Below are 14,352 nucleotides of genomic sequence, written 5' to 3'. Positions count from 1 at the left end.
AAGAGCAGCGGCTTTGTCAATTTAGGGACATTCTAGCTAAATATAACGACTTTTCAAATCGTCTTGGCCACTTTTTTTTTGTCTTAAGGCCCGACAGGAGGAACCTTTCGCACCAAAATGCACTAAAAACGCGCGGTTCGACCGGAAATAGCGGCTTTTGTGCGTTACTGCGACAACAGTCTCCGAGGATTCGCAAACGTCTGCGGATCTTCGATCTTTGACGCGTCTTTCAGCGATCAAAGGTCGAAGGAGCTTTCATTCACTATTACAAAAATGTTGCTCTTTGCAACACCTGTGTCGTTTAACTCCAACCACAATCAGCAAATATAGAAATACAAGATACAAGGTAAGATACTGAAAAGAAACATAGGTGCCTATAAGATATTAACATTTCCATAAAGCTTTTTTTTTAAAAAAAAAAGAAAAAAAAAAGAGTATTCCAAAATTTAAGGATCAAACGGATTTATGTGGATTTAGATGTCAGGGAGTTGATCTATTTCAATAGGACAATTAAAAACAAACAGAACAAACTGATAAAAATGTGTTTGTAGCTCAAAACATATTTAAGGTGTTTCTTATCCAAGAGTTGGAGAACAGAAACATGGATTTACCGGCGACACACTATGGGAAACTGGACAACAGGAACCCGGTTGTTTCAGTTTTTGAGCGAGACGTGAAGACGTTCCAAATGCTGATGAGACGGGTAACTTGTGCCAGCAGCCAGGACAACAGCTCCTATGCTAAAGGGTGAGATATTAGGGGCCAACGCAGCTAAAGTGCCACAACAGTCACTATAAATGCAACCCAAATAGAGATGGGAAGAATGTACCTTTACTTTTCATTAGTTTATTAGCTCACAAACACAAACACGCACTCTTCTAACTACAGAAGAGTCTTGTCTTCCATTAAATGCATTCTATTAAGGTGTGTCAATTTTAATAAAAGGATTAAGACCCTTGTAGAGATATGGAAGAAGTACAAACATCGACTCCCTTCCAAGATGTATGAAGAGCGCATGCTGCAGGTCGCAGACTTCCTCGTTGAGATAGAGGTAACCCACACAGGAGAACATCTGGCCAAACACCATGTAACCGCCCAAGAAGGCTGATAATCCGCTGCCTCCCCAGATGTACGAGGTGGCTCTGTGGCAGGGCTACAGCCTCCACCTGTTTCAGTTCAGCCCCCTGAAAATAACTGAGGTCGCAGACGTCGACCAATTCATGGCCTCCTTTTTCCCAGAAGGTTTGGATGTGGACCAGGATACATTTACCCTGAAGGTACCTCATGGATACACAGGCTTTGTGCAGGACGGTTTTTGTTCCACGTCTGCTTTGCTGCGTGTATGTTTAGATCCGGGCGATGCTGGGATGCGCTCTCTGCATGTTGGAGCGGGAGAAACGGCGCCGCGGCTTCAGCCAGATGGGACTCTGCAACCTGCTCCAGGTGTTGAGCTTTTTGAGGATCATGATGCAGGTTTTACAGCAACACGAGCACCTCTGCTGGCATGTTTATAACGGTGAAGACTTAGTTTCTGCTTTAAGTGAAATTGTGAAATGCAGATTTTCTTAGTTGCACAACTAACTTCTGCTGGTGTCTCCTCCCCCCATCTGTAAAGTTTCTTTACACATCTACAGGATCTGCTATTACCTGATGACCATGAACTGTAGTGCACAGGTACATTTAAACTGTTTTCTGTTTCCTGTCAGCTGCAACATTAAAACTGCACCATTCAGCCTGATGAAGTGTCATGTAGCTGCAACAATAACTGGATTATTTGGGTTTGTTGGGTGGCTCTGGGTGCACAAATGGCTCTGTCACATTCCACAAGTGCTCAAATGTGAGGTGGAAGGGTGGGGGGGGTGGGAAAGGAAATTGAAATCACCAGTTATTTGTGTTACATTATCTCCCAATGCTGTCATCCAGGCACTGGAGTACCTCCTGTGGGCAAGTGTCAGTTTAGAGTTGTCTGTCCCCATCATGACCCCTGAGCACCTCCCGTGGATCGTCACCCTCTACTGTGCTGTTTGCCGTTGTTACTATGATAGCCAGCTTCCCATGCAGGCCGAGGTATGAATCAGGATTTGTGGATTGTCAAAGCGTCAGAAGGATCGACCATTAACTTTGGATGCGACTGTATGGAATCACACTATTTCCAATTATTTCTTATCCCTGTGACATAAGATGCAATGTGAATGTCTCTTTTTCAATCTATTAGAAGTTATTGCGAAAGATTCTTTCCTCTATTGTACAGTTGTTTATGTGTGTTTATATATTTTAAGGAATTTGCCAGAAGGGCCTTGGGAAAAATTGAGAAGCTGGCGAGATGGGAACAAGAGAATGATGTTCCTGTAAGCAGGGAGACTCAGAGCGCTTTCAGAGAAGCCTCCATTAAGGCAGGGGACACATTTCTTATACGACTTGTTATATTACCTCCAATATAATATTCACATTTGGTCACACAGGAAAGCATGCGTACGTGTATCACTTTACCGCTTTAACATGTTAATTTTCTTTTACCTTGTGGTAAGAGTGCTTTTAACTTTGTGTGTTGGGTTTGATTTAGTGAACCTTTTTGTTTCCATCTCCCAGCTGGCTGCCCTGGTATTCAAACGGTTGGTGTTCGAGAATCGAAAGAAAATCAAACCAGTCTTCAAACCCAAAACCAAACTACCCAACGTAATAACGTCACCTTTACTGCAATGTTATCTAATTTTATAGGAGCAAGTGATCGTCCAGTCCTACCAGATTTGTGTCTCATAAGGAGTTAACTTTGCTGCATGCGTCTGCTGCAGGTGCCGTGGCCCCGGACGACCACAGAGCGAGCGCTCATGAGCCTCTTTGACAGCAGTGCAGGATACTTTGTGGGCATCTTGGAAGCCCTCAGGGACACAGGTTGGTGTCCACAGAAGAAGAGCATACCAGAGGAACCAGATCAGCAGGAGGTGATCGTGGAACTTCTATCAGCCGGCTTGAGTGTTTTATCTGGTATGTTACCAGTAATTACAATTAGGATGAAGCAAATTTAAGGAGGTCTTTATGTTTAATAGTGTGTTTGTTTCTGTCGGGGGAAGGAGCTGGAAGTGAACCTCTGGGGGCGGTGACAACAACGTCCACTCTCATGGAGTTAGCCATCGCTGGTTGCTCACTATTTTATATTTGCCACTTCACTATCAGAGATGGTTGTGTGAGGTCTCAAATGTGTTGTGCTTCCAGGAGAGAACAAGGTCAACGTCTCGTCGGCATTGAGCTTCATTAAGCTCCTATTTCACTTTAAGCAGGCAGAGACGTGCGGCAGACTCACCAAAGAGATGCAGCAGGTTTTATCTGTGAGTAATTCCTGACAACTTCCCCCAGTTTCAAATGTACGTGGATCTAAAGCCTCGCTGATTGGCTTTGTTTCACTGCACCAGGCTCTGGAAGGTCAGTCCTTCAGGAAGGCCGAGTCAGAGCTGGCGTTGCTGGGCAGCCTCAACAGCCTGCTGTGTGCCGAGAGGAGCCGCGGTAGAGACGACCTCATGCCCGATGGTAAATTGTGGAGGATCATACACGCCATCGTAGCGGTGGTTGAGATGACGACTGCGGATGTTTCTACGTAACAATGAATGGCTGTGCTCCTTCCTGACAGTCAGACGCAGGTCTCTTTTCCAAGTGAGTGAGGAGTTGGCGGGGCTGGTGAGAGCTTTGCACAGTTCTGTTTGTCTGCTCAGTCCTGTAAGTATGACCCGTGTCTGGAAGATAAAGGTGGACGTGAAACTTTTAGCTGTGGATTTTCACCACGCAGTTGTTTTTCTGTGCAGGAGATTCGACCAGATGGAGGCCTGGTGTTGGATGTTGTGTTGTTTCTGTGGAATAAGGTGAAAGAGGTCATGCAGGGAGATGAACTGCAAAACCCTTCATTTACATACTGCGTTGAGAAAATTGACAATTTTGACAAGGTATGTTTAGAAATAGCCCAAACTGACCATTTTATTGTGAACTATTTGTGCATCTTATAGTCAGCACTAGATTTGATATTGTATTACGGATGTTCCATTCATATTTGATCAATTATGTGACGCTACACTATTGCAGTGGCTCTGGTGTCTCTTTGTACTGTGTGAGGTCACGTCTGTCTGTGACCCGGTAAACATGGACTGCATGGTTGCAGCTGAGATGCACTACATGTTGGCCGTGCTACTGGAACGTGCTGCTGAGAGCAGGCATCTTACTTCAAGTTAGTGATTTCTGTACATCCAACATACCGGTACTCTTGTTTATCTATTGCTCTGGTCTGAAATACCCCTCTATAGTTCAAAGCTACATCTGTAGCAGTATTTATTGTACATACATGTGTTGTCTCTAAAAGCTCTACAAGCAGACCCGGATGAAGTCCGTCCAACTACCTTCTCTCTCACTGAGGTATGTGAACATACTGAATAAAAACTGATTTGCATTGATTGCATCTGTGGAGTGTGAGCTGTTTTTCTATGCGATAGATTTTTTGGTGTAATGTGTGGATTTCCATGCACACAGACCTCAAGAACAGAGCTGTTTCAGAAGGTGTGTGAGGTTGTAGAGTGGGGTTTTAAAGCTCTGGAGAAGGATGGAGCTACAATGATTTCCCAGGATGGTTCAGCAATTACTGACTCTGTTTTCATGCAGGTATGAGGTTAAGGTCTCCAACAACAGTGGGGCACGTGTTGCACTTGAATAATCACATCCAAATCAGGCTATATACAGAAAATGTACAAGCTGTGTTGCTAAAAATGTGTATCCGTTTGTTTTGTTAGAAAGGCCACCCCGTCCTTGCATTCTCGAGCCCTTGGGGTCCGACAAAAGTGGAAGGGGAATCAAAGGGAGCATCAGATAATCAAGATTTCCAACATACTGAATCAACACCTGTGTCTCTGCTGGCTAAAGATCTTTATCTTGAGCTCCTCATCATCCAGCACAGGGCATCTCTCAAGTTAATGCTGCAAAACGGAGGTTAGGCTCACCGCCATGTGCTTAATTACACGGGAATAATAACATGTCATATCAAGATCACTATTGTTATCATCCGCTGATCGAAATGTTACTTTATTCTGACCTCTTTGTCGCTTGTATTTAGTCACAGAGTCTGAACTGTTAGGGCGAATCAAGAAAAACAAGGTTCCCAAAGCTGTTTTCCTGATCCAGAAAGCCCTGCTGGTGCACACGGACAAGGCCACAAATGATAGCAAGAATCAGATCAAAAGTCTGCTGGAGGTGCACAAACATTCCCTCTTGTTTGTGAAAATTCCCCCAAACCTGCCGATTGTGGCATCTGTATAACTGTTGTAGGAAGAATGCCGTTTCTGTATCATCCTTTCAGGAGGCATCTTCCTTGATAGACAAGGCAAGTGTGGAGGAGAGAAAACTGTATCATTCCAACACTTTTCCAAGTCCGGCTGAAAACGAAGACAATAAGATGAAGAACTATAAAGACGACCCACCACCTGCTCCCATCCTACTGTCACGCACGGACACCACTCTCACCTTCACCCCTGCACCTTATAACCTGCAGGGACAAGTGAGATTTACCTGCTAGTTATTTTTTATGTTCACAAGTAAAGATAATTCGTTATGATTTCAATTTTACAGTTGTGCTGGTATCAACTCTATGGTCGTGCAGTTGAGGGTGTTGACCAGAAAGTGCGTGTTGGCGACTGGAGTCTGAAGGGAACTGGAAATTTGGTACATTTTCAGCTGAAAAACTCTCAAGGTCTGACACATTGTAATGATGTTGGTTTGGTCATTTTAGCTTCATTTTGCTATATTTTAGGTACCTGCTGTCCCTGGTGAGTGTCTGTTGAAAATTGAAGGGCTGGAGCCGAACCAGAAGTATGTGTTTGCGGTAGCTGTGTACAACACCCAAGGGAACATGTTGGGCAGCAGCATAGGAGCAAAAACATTGCCAATTCTAGCATCTATGCCAATACCACTGGTCTCAACATGGGTGCACATGGCACAGGTACACTATGCTCTCGTGAAGAGCACAAAATGCTGCAAGTGGAGTCATTTTTCTGCTTCAACAAACCTTTTTCTGTGCTGTCAGTGGCTAACATTATGTTGATGCTGATGACGGAGGCCTGTCTGAGTGATTGCCCTTTTTCCTCCACAGGTGGCCTACCAAACTGAACAGTTTGCTTTGGCAAAGAGAGCCTGCAGGACGCTATGGAGCCATTTTACCTTCCCTGACAATGGATCCCAAAGGAATCAAGACAGACTTGCCACCACTACAGGGTGAGGAAGGAAGTGCATTATAAATCAGGAACTTTGTTAATGTATTGGCCACCATCCCTTTCACTTGTCTACAGGCTACATACCCAGATCTTACAGTGCGGCTCTCTGCACCTCTGTCGGCGTTTCCTTACCTCCATCTTTATTGAGACAGAAATAAACATTCAGCAAGGATCGCTCAGCTTTCAATCTTTTAGTAACAATGGACCTTTCATATGGGAACAGGTAAAAAAAAAAAACATACTGTGTTCAAAGTGATTCAAGTATAAGCCAGTGTGAAATATGTGTGTTCCTACACAGGAAGCAAGGCTGGAGGAGTGCGAGAGGATGCTGGTGGCCATGGACCTAGCGCTGTGGTTAAACGATGGCATCTCTGCGTTACAAGCTGTAGTTGTATGTTATGGCCTCCTGACACCATTAATATTCCACCAGGTCAAACATAGCCCTTTTGTGGAGGTATACAAAAAAAACTGATACACACACCTGTATGATTTTTGTTGTATGATTCTAATAATTGTGTCTGTTCAGGTGCTCAAAAAGTGTCTGGTAGTTTTGGAAGTGATTTCAAGCCTTCCAAAGCAAAAGTGGACTGGAAGAACCTCAGAATCATTTGTGCACATGATAGCGTGCATCACCTACTACCTTGCAAAGGTGTGTGTGTGTATCTTTGCTTGGTTTCGTATGCAGTGTGAAGTTGACCACCTCGTAGAATCTAATTCACCAACAATTGCTCAAACAGACTTTAAGAACGCTCAGAGAGACGCAAGCAGCTTCCGTGATGCTGGATTCTGGGCGGAAGCTGCTCAAGAAGGCCCACGAAGCCTGGCTGCACATGAGGAGGCTTTCTAAAAAGACCGTAAGTACTAGAATCAGAAAAAAAACATAAAAAGCTTTCAATGACACCCGGTGCTGGGATCTTGTTTTGCATCGTAAAACATTTTAAATACCATCTAAATAACGTTTTTCCACGTGTGTATCTGCAAAACATAGGAATGTATCACTGCAGTCAGAGGTGAAAAGGTGATACCTCTGCTGAGGGCCCTTCTCTGTAAAAACAGGAAAACGATTACGTGTGAAGCGGCAGACAACGGTAACACAAACACACCACACAAGTCATGATTAGTGTACAGACATGTAGGCACGCTGTACTATATCGGGTGATATTTCTTTTTTAACGTCTTTGTTGCAGAGGTTCACCCTTTGACTGGCAGTCTCACCTCAGTGTATAATCAGATCTCCAACTCCACATTAACTGCTGCCTACCAACATGGTGAGGGGCTCGCGCTCACTGGCTATTTTTTTAAAACAGAAACTTTGTCTTGTACATTTGAACCTTGGTTTTTCTCTGACAGTGATGAAGCTGAGATCCAAGCCATATTTCGTGGAAGTGGCTGCACAGCTTCTCCAGAGAGCCATGGAAGAAGGCCACACACGCCTTGTGTTAAAGTGGGGGAAAAGCCTATTTCAAAGTCTTTCCAGGTCTGCTTTCATTACTAGAATCCTTGTATGTTAGAAAATGAATCCAAATGTGAAGGATATTTAGTTTTAAAACGGCTAAAGAGTCATTTCTGTACCCACGGCTAATCATACTCTCTTTTGTAGGGATGAAGATGGGATTGGCCTTTCCAAAAACTCTGTGGAACAAGACAGCCAGAGTAACAAAGGAGTTCACCAGAACAATAGTGAGCCACCTCAGGTAGGAAAATACACATAAACCTGTAAGTGCACACGAACAGACGACATCCATGTATTCATTCATCGCTTTATTAAAACATTGCCTTTTGATATTTTGTAGAACAAAACCCCAGCATGTAAAGATGACAAAAGAAAGATACTAAAGCAGAAAATGCCATGTAGCATGCTTCAGAAAGTACAAACTAACAGGTACCCTGAATGTTAAAATCCAGGTTGAATGAGTAGCGTCTCCTCACTGGTGTGTTGGTTGTGAACGTATGTGTATTACATTACTTGAAGGGAGGTGCAGATTGTGGAGAATCTGATAGCCAGGATGACCTCTGTGGTTGAACGTAACAAGAAGCAGATTCAGCATCGGAACCAGTGCTGCGAGGAGAGAGTGTGGAAGTCTCACCTCAACTACAGTTTGGCAAAAGCCTGTTTACAGCTGCTCTATCAGAGTCTGGCCCAGAGTCACCGAGGATCCCTGGAGTGCAGGTGGACTCTGAAGATACTCGCCAAACTTGCTCTTTGTCCTCTACATCATTGACTAGTTAAATCAGTTACCGTTAAATCGTTTTTCTATTCTCCAGGTACAGCCAGGTAGACCCTCTGTGCTTTTCCTTGCCCTCCTCTGGCATTCTTCTGTGGAAGAACACGCAACAAGAGCTGTCCTGGAAAAACAAGCTGGTTTCTGAGGAAACCTTGGCTGTTCGGAAACACGTGTGCAAAGAAAAGCCCAACAGTGAGGGGAGAATGATTTAAACAACATCAGAGGAAAAGAAAAATAAACCAGCAAGTCTGTGTTTTTCTTCTAGTAGACCTTGTTGATGACTCGGTGTCAGAGAGCAGCGAGGAGGAAGAAACTGCAGAGCAGCAGATTAACAGGCAGAATTGCGCAGAGTTATTTAATAGAGCTGCGTTACATCTCAGAAGGGCCATGGTACTGTTCACACTGCCTGACAAGGAACCACACGCTCATATCAGTCACGCACCTGCGCAAATATACAGTGTTCAAAATGCACGATTCACCTGTTTTATTAAGCAGATAATAAATCCATTAGAACCTTATTGAATATCTGAGAATGTATCGGCACCGTCTGGAGTTCCACTGAAGATGTTCGGTGTGTATTACCAGGTGTTGGCCCATCGCGGGAGCCTCTGGAACCTTCTGCGGAGTGTGTGTCAGACCGTGTGGGATCACAGCTGTAGAATCGGTGTCTTCGCTGCTCAGCGTGAACTTCCAGTCGCACCTGAGCAGCTGCAGGACACCCTCACCTCCTTACTGGTGTTGTCTGCAGACCTCATCATGGACATGATGCACAGATTAGGGGTAATGATCACATCCTCTGCAACATTTGATGAATTGGTAACGGAGCTTTCCTTTTTGTCCTGCTTCATTATCGTAATTTATCACTTGTGATTAGCTGTGGAGTTTGTATGACGGGGGCTTTACTGAAGAGGAGCGAGACTCTGCTCTCCACTACTCATCCACGCTGGATGACAGCACACGTGTGGATCTGCGCTGGGTCCATGCTTTGGTGTTACATACCTTGGAGCGCCTTCATGACAGAGCAAAATGGGAAAGCCTGGCACACTTTGGCTTAGTTTTTAACTCGTACACACGGTGAATAAGTCTCCTTGCTGCTCTTTATACTGTTCCCTTTACAATTTCATAAAACACATGATTTGCTATTGTTAAAAAAGCCAGAATTAGCCTAAAGGCCAGTTTTCATCTGCAGTCCCCGGCTGATGTTAAAAGCAATCAAATACTCCTGTTCAGTAACGAGCACTGTCCTGGAATAAATACACCTGGCTTAACTTGTACATCTATTTTAGGGATCATTATGCCTCCATTGTTACTCCACTAATCATAAACGCTCAGAGGAGGTTACTTGAAAGGATTAATTTGTTGGGGGGCCCCGCTGTCCCACAGCCACACCATGTGAAGACCCAAAAGACCTCAGGAAAAGAGGTGGTGATATCTATCATAACCAGTTGCTCCAAGACGTATAAATTTACAGTTACACTATGAGTCATAAACTGAAAACGCATCTGAATCCTATATTTACATTCATACTTTACAGGTAACTTATAGCACCTATGCAGGCCTCCGACTTGTCAGTGGGTGGGCTCCTCTTCCGAGGCCAGAGACCAAAGGCCTCACTCCTCCTGACACAGATGTTCTGAAAGGTCAGAACTCAAGTGGACTCACATCTTATATCACATGATATATATGTAGTGAAACATTCACGTTCACAGACGTCACATTTTATTGGAATTTCTTCTCGTCTGATCTGTCTAGATGCAGAGATACAGAGGTCCCTGTGCCTCGTACGTGTTCCTCTTAATGTAGAAGACACGCTGAGCTGTTACCAACAAGCTTTGGAAAGGAGACCCCACTGTCTCCTGGTCTTCCAGCGGAGCCGCGCTTTGCTGCTGAGACTCCTGGCGAACACGATGCCCTGTGAGCTGAGCGCCGATGGGCCGGATGCAGACATGCTCGTGCAGCTACAGCTTGGAACTCATACTTCCTGTCTCCCTGCAGGCTTTGCGGCACCGTTTCACCACTCTGCGGGCCGACGCCAGGTTAAATTCGATCCCTCCCTGGACGACGTTCCGAGTGTGCAGTCACTGGACTTATATGAGGACTTCAGCAAGCTCAGTGCTGTCTGCAAACTCCCTGTCAGCCCTGATAACATGATGACTGTCACTGATGCCTTCTCTGCAACCATTAGTAAGCGCTTCTGTAAATAGCAACGTTTCCCTCTACTACTGTCTGCTGTATCTAAAACTAAAAGTCCCATTTTCTTCCAACTCCTTCAGAGTATCTTGGAGACAGCGGTAAAAACGTCCTCAGAGTCGTGGCGCTGCACGAAATGGGAAATCTCCAGTTCTATAATGACAACAAACGGTCAGTATTTGGTGGCACTCAAGCACCTGCAGCCTTTTGCACATTTACACAGCAAAAGTAGAGACGCTTTTCCATATTCTCCATACTTAGATCGTGTGTGTGTGTTTTCAGGGCAGCACATTCGTACTGGAGTAAAGCTGTAGATTGTGCCCTACAGTCATCGAGGGCCATTGAGAAGTGGGACGGTTTGTCCATTGGGGGCAGTTCCATGGAGAAAACGTTCAAACACGCTGGCATTTGGGGATGTTTACATGCTGCCGGCCTTATTGCTAAAACTGCACAGTGAGCTTTGAGTTATTACTGTCTTTTCTACATTTCACAAGACTTTCTACATCCTTTTTTTTCTTGTGTTTTGTATTTTCGTCATTAGGTATACATTAACTTCTGATATCAACCAGCGGACGAAGTACTGCCTCCTCTCAGCTCACCTCTTTAAGGTAAGAGGTTCAAGCATGTGTAGTTTGTGCTTCATAAGCACGTCCACTAGAGACACAGTAATTAAACAATAAATCAGGTTTTTTGTGTCCCTGTTTGCTGTGGCGCTACATGTGTCTTCTGCTTCTCTAGTGTGTGCTGCGATGCTCCATGGCTCAGCCTCTGGCCGATCTTCAGTTTGCTCACCACAGCATTGGAGAAGAACTGCTACCCGGCACTGATCTTTTCTCTGAACCACACAGGGTTCACCTGGGCACCACGGTATCCAGCCTGAAGTTCCTCTGCCACTGGTTATTCACTAAAGGCTTCTATACGACGGTACTCACAGACACTCACACCCTGTAGTTGGTCAAGATGATCCACCAAATTTAAGTTGAACTGTATTAAATCCCTTGTGATGTCAGCTCCTACCTATGCTAGCCCTTTACCTGCATCTCGTTGGGACCGTGTGCAGAGATGTGGAACGCACTGTTGAGGGCAAAATACTCAAGGTGAGCACAAAGGTTTAAAAGCACGTCTCATTGTCTGGTAGTTTTCCAAGCCCAAAGTGATGTTTTGTGCAGATACGAGCTCTCACAGAGCTGCGTCTGTTCGCCGAGGCTGTGAAAGAATCTGTGGAGCTCATCGGTGGACCAGGGATCCCGCTGCCTTTTGGACCACACGTTGTCCACGGCAGCCCTCAAGTATGCTGTTGATTGCTGTCCTTACAGTTTTTATTAGATGTAAATCCCATCGTCCTGCTAATATCTTCTAAATAATCCACGACCTCACAAAATGAACCGTGAATCCTGATTTAATAATCGGTTTTAATTTGAACATGAGATTTTGTGCTTATTGTGCAGCCAATGAGGACATTCTACAACAGCAAGTGTCTGCAGGACAACACGGAGGTACCTCAAGATTTATTTTGGTTCCTAAAGTAGTCCTGTCGCATAAAACAAGTTAATTCTGTGACCTCTGTGGGGCTTGTGTTCAGGCTTTGGAGGAACTTGGAAACGGCGACTTTGCTCCTGATACACGCATCCTGTATGGATCCACGCTGTGCCTTCGCTACAACCTGGCCCGCGTTCAGCTGATTTTGGGGCTATGCGACACCATCCACGATACCGGTCCTCCCGTGGCAGGTTCAGAACCATGAGTCCTTGTTTTCTGTTTACTCTGCCTCCTTTTTGTTCCAAAGCTCCCTTTCAGATTCTCTGTTAGTTCATGAGATGTTACTCCTTTAAAAGGGTCTTTAGATGGTCCTGATTCTGCTGAAGCTGAAGCTGAAGCCGGTGCCACCATGACAAGTTCTGCAGAGAAGTTAAACCAGGACGCTGAGGGTTCCTGTCTAAAACCAGAAGAACCCAAACCTCTAAATCTTACAGGGAAGGAGAAGCTCAGTCAAGCACAGCTTAAGGTTGCATTTCTTTAGCGATTTCCTGGAAACTGATGTCTTTATTTGAAATTTCCTAACACTGGGCTCTTGTCGGTGCTAGCTTGCTTTGTTAGACGGAGCGTCCTCTTTGTTGTGCGCTGCTTCAGAGCAGCTCTCCTCCGAGGTTTGTAGCGAAGCAGAGATCCTGGAACTGACCGTGGAGGCCAATCTGCTCAGGAACAACTTGTACCTGCAGCAAGGACAGTTTGCTCGGAGGTATGAGAGCCTGAAACTGAAACGATTCTTATATCGTCCTGTTGTGCATTCTGTTTCTTCTCCATCTCAACACGCATCCTCAGTGCGGAGACGGCCGTTTCTTCACTGGCGCTGCTGCAGACATCTCCGGTAATCACGGGCCGATCCAGTAACGACGCTGGGATCGGCGCTGAACAGGTACCGGCGCGGTTGCGTAACTGACCATACAGGAAAAGAGAAACGCGCTCTTGAAACCTAAGCAGGCGCTTTAAATTCAGGAATCTTAAGTATATGTTGTTTACATGTTCTGCCCCTTTCGTCAAAGCGCGGAGACGCTTTCAGAGCGGTCGAGGCCAGTGAGAGAATCGGAGCTCACCTGTGGCTCCGTTGTCGCCTGGCTCTGTTCCAAAGCTTGGCTGCAGAAGTCTCCGGTGGTGTTCCCCCTTTGCAAGGTGACTTCATGTGATGTCCAACCTCTTTTTCTTCTGTCTAATTCATGTATTTCATGACAAAACAGCACTCTACTACAAAAGAACATTCATATGTATGCTTTAAACGTGTTGTTGGTTGTGTTTCAAAGGCAAGACGAGGGAGGCGCTCCAGGTGCTGCAGGATGCTCTCCATGAATGTACCAGATGGGGGGAACCTGATGTTCAAGGCCTTTTGATGTTTGAAGGTGCAAAACTGGAAGTGCAGAGAGGCAACACGGGCAACGGCGTGGCAATGCTAAAGGTACCGCAAGCAAACGCACACACGCCCGACAAAATGTCAGTACCAGTGGCAGCCAACTGGATTTTCCTATTTCCTTTGTTATAAAAGCTTGCAAATGATTCAATGAAGCATTCATATTAAAGTAAATTATCTTATTGTAATAAGATAATAAGCTCCCACCTGTGCTAGTGTGTGTGTTTGTGTGTATAAGGTGTGTGTATCTGTGCAGGAAACCATTAACCTGCTGTCAGGAGAGACACAACTGCCTCCAGGATCCACTTTGACTGTGGCTCGAGCTATTTTGCTGCTCCATGAGCTGCGAGAAGGCCCGAACACCGCACTTCTAAAGCTATTGTACGGACTAATTAAAAATGAGGTAAGCACGTTTAAACAAGCCAATATTAAGACTTGATTGTTTTGTATCATAATGTGCTCCCCCCCCCCACTTTTTCCGCAGCTTTGTGCTTTTGGTGAGAGTGTGGTGTTGGAAAATGGGCAAATGCGCTTGTTTCCTCCTGAACCCAGTAACGTCTACCTCCCACATCTAAGGTTCCTGCAGCAGGAGATCAGCAAATAAAGGACACAAATGTGGGGACACTGTGGATCCAAATGGGAAACTGACAATTTAAAGCTGGATGGACAAGAGACACATTTATAACGATTTATAGTTAGGCGTTCTTTAAGCCTTTTGTGTTTAACAGTTCCGTGCTATTTCAAATAAAACTGAATATTTATGCTAATGTTTCTGGTCATCTCGGCCACAGGA

At 45.0% G+C, this 14,352-nt stretch overlaps 1 protein-coding gene across 3 annotated transcripts; it reads left to right on the top strand.

Annotated features, from left to right (window-relative positions):
* Nucleotides 1-14,326, top strand: cfap54 (cilia and flagella associated 54). Of its 3 annotated transcripts, none has more exons than XM_029849009.1 (57): nt 1-346; nt 585-747; nt 946-1,051; nt 1,128-1,277; nt 1,351-1,516; nt 1,616-1,674; nt 1,924-2,067; nt 2,280-2,393; nt 2,590-2,676; nt 2,793-2,985; nt 3,072-3,137; nt 3,214-3,326; nt 3,411-3,525; nt 3,626-3,711; nt 3,798-3,935; nt 4,072-4,213; nt 4,346-4,398; nt 4,513-4,641; nt 4,770-4,965; nt 5,090-5,226; nt 5,333-5,530; nt 5,602-5,694; nt 5,783-5,971; nt 6,122-6,243; nt 6,318-6,465; nt 6,541-6,696; nt 6,769-6,891; nt 6,980-7,096; nt 7,231-7,330; nt 7,430-7,510; nt 7,593-7,719; nt 7,843-7,936; nt 8,036-8,124; nt 8,215-8,412; nt 8,508-8,659; nt 8,736-8,857; nt 9,053-9,247; nt 9,342-9,541; nt 9,754-9,889; nt 10,002-10,107; nt 10,220-10,381; nt 10,463-10,651; nt 10,741-10,828; nt 10,940-11,110; nt 11,199-11,265; nt 11,396-11,581; nt 11,668-11,754; nt 11,827-11,946; nt 12,106-12,153; nt 12,240-12,387; nt 12,493-12,662; nt 12,742-12,896; nt 12,980-13,073; nt 13,201-13,327; nt 13,456-13,607; nt 13,816-13,962; nt 14,044-14,326. In XM_029849009.1, the coding sequence occupies exons 2-57, from the start codon at nt 602-604 to the stop codon at nt 14,161-14,163; spliced, it is 7,317 nt and encodes a 2,438-aa protein (XP_029704869.1). In that variant the 5' UTR covers nt 1-346; nt 585-601; the 3' UTR covers nt 14,164-14,326. The 3 variants fall into 3 exon arrangements, 2 of the variants coding, with proteins under 2 accessions (XP_029704869.1, XP_029704868.1); XM_029849008.1 differs by having other exon boundaries at nt 8,733-8,857; XR_003891141.1 differs by lacking the exons at nt 12,493-12,662; nt 12,742-12,896; nt 12,980-13,073; ... (2 more) ...; nt 13,816-13,962; nt 14,044-14,326 and having other exon boundaries at nt 8,733-8,857; nt 11,684-11,754; nt 12,240-12,325.
* Nucleotides 14,327-14,352: the final 26 nt, after the last annotated feature.

The sequence above is a fragment of the Takifugu rubripes genome, chromosome 15, assembly GCF_901000725.2.
Source record: "Takifugu rubripes chromosome 15, fTakRub1.2, whole genome shotgun sequence".
NCBI lineage: Eukaryota > Metazoa > Chordata > Actinopteri > Tetraodontiformes > Tetraodontidae > Takifugu > Takifugu rubripes.
This window is presented reverse-complemented; position numbering and strand designations above follow the sequence as displayed.

Coding starts and splice junctions, on each gene's coding strand:
- cfap54 (XM_029849008.1), top strand. CDS start 602: ATGGATTTACCGGCGACACACTATGGGAAACTGGACAACAGGAACCCG. Junction 12,897..12,979: donor CAAGGACAGTTTGCTCGGAG/GTATGAGAGCCT, acceptor ACGCATCCTCAG/TGCGGAGACGGCCGTTTCTT. Junction 13,074..13,200: donor CTGGGATCGGCGCTGAACAG/GTACCGGCGCGG, acceptor CTTTCGTCAAAG/CGCGGAGACGCTTTCAGAGC.